The 5,272-nt window shown below is 34.4% G+C and overlaps 1 protein-coding gene across 1 annotated transcript; it reads left to right on the top strand.

Annotated features, from left to right (window-relative positions):
* Window positions 1-3,748: 3,748 nt before the first annotated feature.
* LOC105995091 (olfactory receptor 478-like) lies at window positions 3,749-4,693 on the top strand. The gene has a single exon (XM_013028757.1). It carries the CDS (start codon window positions 3,749-3,751, stop codon window positions 4,691-4,693), a length of 945 nt encoding a protein of 314 aa, XP_012884211.1.
* Window positions 4,694-5,272: the final 579 nt, after the last annotated feature.

Here is a 5,272-nt window from a genome sequence, read left to right as displayed (position 1 = left end):
AAGGAAAGTAGATTGTAAATCTTGCTTCCTGGAGCTATTCAGAGTTGACTCCATACCTGCTTGAGCTGGGATTGTCTGGATTCCAACATAGCTCTCTTTCTTGTCACAACTCATAAGACAATTCAGGCTGTAGCAAAGAATTAAATTCAAATGATAAAAATTTCTTGAGATAAATATTGTAGGGAATATTTTTTTGAGAATAGGCAAACTTTTTTGCCTTGGCACATGATTCTCAAATCATACTTATGAGGTTCTCAGCTTCTCTAATTAAGATTCTATACATTTGAAGCCAATATTTGGTGTCCTTAAATAGGTCTTTTCTTCTAATTGATTGTGACCATTTTCCTTTTGTTTCCAATCATTTGCTCCAGTAATGGCATTGTCCATCATTGAATATGTTCACCTGTATATTGTGTGTAAATTCAAGAGTTTTATTTGTTCCTTGTCTTTGTCTTCATTTGATGGCTTCTGCTTGCCTTATTTTCTGCCTGGCAACTCCAGGAAAACACTGACTACTAGAAATGAATGAGAATAGGCCTTGTTTTTCCTAAATTTAGTGGGGAGAACATTTAACGTTTACTTCTAACCAATTTATTTCAGTTAACATAATGTCCCCTAACTTCTTCTGTGTTGCTGAAATAACAGAATTTCCTCCTTTTAACAGGTTGAATATTATGCTAAGTCATGTATGTGAGTTTTTGTGTGTATCTCTCTGTGTGTATTTGTTTGTATATATCTGTTTTAATATTCAAGTCTTTCAAATTCTAGCTGATAGTCTTAAAAGTCCCTCTTACAGGAACTCAATATAATCACAAATTTTCACTCAGCTACCATTTAAACATTTGATTTTTGTTTTGTCTTGCCTCTTTGCCCACTTGGGTTTCATCTCCCCTAAAATTCCTTTGCATTTAAGTACCACCAAATTTTCAGTTGGTCATCTCTTCCCAAGAACTGTCCTCTGACCCTTCAAATCATCACAGTTTCATCTTTCTATTCCTTTTAAATGGGACATTGGACATAGTTAGCTAGGAAATCATTGGAAAGATTGAAGATGATAAAGCATGTGAAAGGGAAACACAGTGCTTGGCAGATTAAGCTATTAATGAAAGTTGGTTAGTTCTATCCCTGATCATCACATGTATGATGGGAACATAAAACCATGAAGTAGAAGTTTCTAAAATTACAGCTTGCAAATGAGTTAGAGTGACTCTTCAGGTTATAGGAAATTATCATGCATTCATATTCCATTAAATCATACAAGATGCAAACCTGTGGCTACCATAATAATAAGTCTCACATAGAAGTCATCCAATATACTTTTTGCTAACAATACTCAATACAATTTCCAAACTTATATTTTATATCTTTGGTTATAAAAATCACATATACATAATAATTATCTAAAATTCAAGTTTACATATTATCTCTCCTACATTCTCAACGTAGCTAGTGGAGTTGTCTTACAGCTATTACTGTAAAGTACCAATATCACAAACAGATGTTGAGAAGATGTGTTGTATTTCAACTTAGTATTCTTTACACTGATATACCTAAGTTAAGTAAGGTCATGTATTTAGCTATGAGAAAATTGTAATATTGTACTCCAAATCATTATTAAAGGAAAGTGATTAATATTGTAATATTGTACTCCAAATCATTATGAAAGGAAAGTGATTAATACATGAAGAAAAAAGAAATTACACTTGAGGATTGGCAAAGTCCTTGAAAATTACTTTTGTTTATATGAAATCAACAGCTCATTATCCACTAGAGAATATAACAATCACTGGTATATTTGAATGCTCATGTGAATCTTTAGTCTTCTGATGCTTATCACTTCAGTCAAATAATAAAAGCCAGAGGAGCTATTATATAGTCAAAATACCTCTGTGTTTTTCTACTGTAAGATGAGTGAATTCTTATTTCAAGAGGTACGGTTGCTTTCTGTGAGTATAGCTGTCTTTTCAGTTTCCTCTTGTACCAGAGGGAAAAAATAACAATATGAAAATTTATCTAATACTTGTGCCCTAACTGGTCAAATCAAGCTATCTACTACCAAAAAAACCAACAACACTTTAGCTGAAATAACTTAAATTTTTATAAGAAAATTCATGGAAACAAATACACATAATTCAGTTTTCCATAATCCAATGCATCTACTTGTTTGACCAGAATCTCAGATAGTATTTAATATACCTAAATTTACCCTTCAGCCTCATGCTAATATACTCACAAGTTTTCAAAGGCATTTAGTGGTTAAACTCTGTAAACTTACTATGTCCATTGGTTGAATTCTCTCCTACTACAGAAATGGTTTTCACAGTCAATGCTACCATACTCCATTAGAAAGTATTTTTGCATTTAGCAAATAGATCTTGTTAGAGAAAATGAACCTTAACAGTCAAGTTCTAAATATCACTCACATAATATTTTGCAGAATATTTAGGTTGGCATTTCAGATGATATGAGAAAGCAAATGAAATATTAAAAATACCTCATAAATTTACAATTAGTAACTTCATGTATAACTTTAATATGAATTCCTTTCTATTTCTTCCATTCCTATGAAGAGAATGTATTTCTTATTTTAATAATTGGTGTTTTTCAACATAGAGTCTTGTGAGTATCACTGTTGCAATGGTTCTCCCGAAGGGAAAAAAGAAGAAAATGAAGGAGAGGTAACACTGTTTGAAAACAAATGTACTAATTGACTTTCTTATGTGACTGTAACTCCTCTGTACATCACTTTTTTTAAATCAGTTATGGGATTTGAACTCTGGGCCTGGGTGCTGTCCCTCAACTCTTCAGCTCAAAGCTAGTGTTCTACCACGTGAGCCACGGTGCCACTTCTGGTGTTCTGAGTCATTTATTGGAGATAAGAGTCTCAAGGACTTTCCTGCTTGGGCTGGCTTTGTAAAACCGTCCTCAGGTCTCAGCCTCCTAAGTAGCTAGGATTGCAGGCATGAGCCACCAGTGCCCGGCTCTCTACATCTTTATAATTTTAAAAAATGGTCTTCAAACAAGACCTATTGTTATTGCTAGACTTGTAAACTATGTAGCTAAGGAAGCACTTCTTTTATAAATGAAAAGACAGTTGAAAAACAAGCCCCATATCCTTTGTTTACCTATGTGTTCACTTTCATTATAATGCTTATTTATGTCATTGCAACTAGTCTTTCAATTACATTATGGTTACTGAAGTAACAGGCTGAGTTCAACCTGCCTGAGTTTCATATGCTGCTTCTAGTACTTTCTATGAAACCTTAGAGAAGCTGCTTAACATTTGTTCAATTATAAAATGGAAATCTAAAAATACTTAAGAAACACTTTCATGAAAAATAAAAAGATCTATACTTAACATTTTAAATCTTCTGGTGTTAACTTAGTAAGTGATCCAGTCATTACTACAAATTTTTATTAACATCTTTAAATCTATTCTGTTAAGTATAATAAAACTTTTGTCATTTAAATATTTCTCTTATTTTTAAATCATTTGATTAAAGCTCTGTATATGTATCGTAGCACATATAGAGGGCCAAGGAGATACTATTTGAAGCTAATTTTAATGTTTCTACTTTTAAAATATTTTAAAAATACACTCATTAGGTATAAAAGCATAGGCTGAAACTCCAGGTTAAAAGTGTAACTATTATATTTGCTTGTGCTAATCAAAATGTAGCTACATATTTATGGCACATTCATATCAGCTTTTCATCACAGCTGTGTCTAGCAGCAGCTCCTCAGTCCGATGGATTCCCTGGTGGATAGGAACCGCACTACAGTGACAGAGTTCATTCTATTGGGCTTAACACAAGATCCAGTCCTTCGAGTCATCCTCTTCATCATCATCCTGTGCATCTACCTGGTGACTGTATCTGGCAATCTCTGCACAATTCTCCTTATCAGATTTTCTTCTCTGGTCCATCATCCCATGTACTTTTTTCTCAGCCATTTAGCCTTTGTTGACATAGTCTTGTCATCTTCTATAACACCCAACATGCTGGTTACTTTCCTAGTGGACAAAAATACCATCTCTTACCATGGATGTGCGTTCCAGCTTGGTTTTTCTGCTCTTTTTGGGACAGCTGAGTATTTCCTTCTAGCTGCAATGGCTTATGATCGCTTCATGGCCATCTGTAACCCACTGTTGTATTCAACCAAAATGTCCACCCGAGTCTGTGTGCAGTTAATCATGGTGACTTATGTAGGTGGTTTAATCAATGGATGCACTCTCTATCTTGATGTCTATGTTTTACCTCTTTGTGGACCCAATAGGGTCAATCATTTCTTTTGTGACTTTGCTCCTTTAGTTGAACTGTCCTGTTCTGATGTCAGTGTCATTACAGTTGTTGCCTCAAGTATTGTTGGCTCCTTGATTCTGTTCACAGGGCTGGTAGTAGTCTTTTCATACATGTACATCCTCATCACCATCCTGAAGATGCGCTCCACTGAGGGCCGCCACAAGGCCTTCTCCACCTGCAGCTCCCACCTCAGTGCAGTCACTCTGTACTATGGGACCACTACATTCATTTATGTGATGCCCAAATCCATGTACTCCACTGACCAGAACAAGGTGATATCTGTGTTCTACGTGGTGGTGATCCCCATGTTGAACCCACTCATCTACACTCTCAGGAACAAGGATATTAAGGAGGCCCTGAAAAGACACATGGGCAGAAAAATATTTTCTTAGTTGTGTTAGTTCATCATATTTCATATTGTGAAAACATTTTATTCAAATGATAGTAAAAGGTAATTCTCTGTTTCCAATGTTTAAAAACTAAATTCTGTGTGGACCATTTTAGTAAATGTGTAGGGTAAAATTTCAGAAATTAACTAGTGTATCACAGGTTAATAATGATTTACCTTTATCAAATTTAATTTATAATTAAGAACAACATATTGAATTAGTTTGTGCTATAAAGTAATGTTGCTGAAGACATAAATCTTTAAGAATGTGTGCTTTTTCAACAGTACATCATTCTGAGAAATGAGTGATAATTCTCTTTATGATTGGCTGTGCATTCTGTTAGTCAATGACAAAATGACAAAATTATTTACATGATTTTGTGTGTTAAGTTTATCTGCTGGTCTGGAAACAACAGCTTGAGTTCAGTTATCTTACTTCCACAGCATAAGATCCCTTTGTTGCCATCTGCAACCTACTACATTCAACCAAATTATTCATACAGGACATGTAAGAGGTCTTGAATAAATCACATCATTCAAATTTGTGTCTCTCTCTTTTCCACTTGCTCCATAGATAGATATG

This window comes from Dipodomys ordii, unplaced genomic scaffold (genome assembly GCF_000151885.1).
Source record: "Dipodomys ordii isolate 6190 unplaced genomic scaffold, Dord_2.0 Scaffold113, whole genome shotgun sequence".
In the NCBI taxonomy this organism is placed as follows: domain Eukaryota; kingdom Metazoa; phylum Chordata; class Mammalia; order Rodentia; family Heteromyidae; genus Dipodomys; species Dipodomys ordii.
This window is presented reverse-complemented; position numbering and strand designations above follow the sequence as displayed.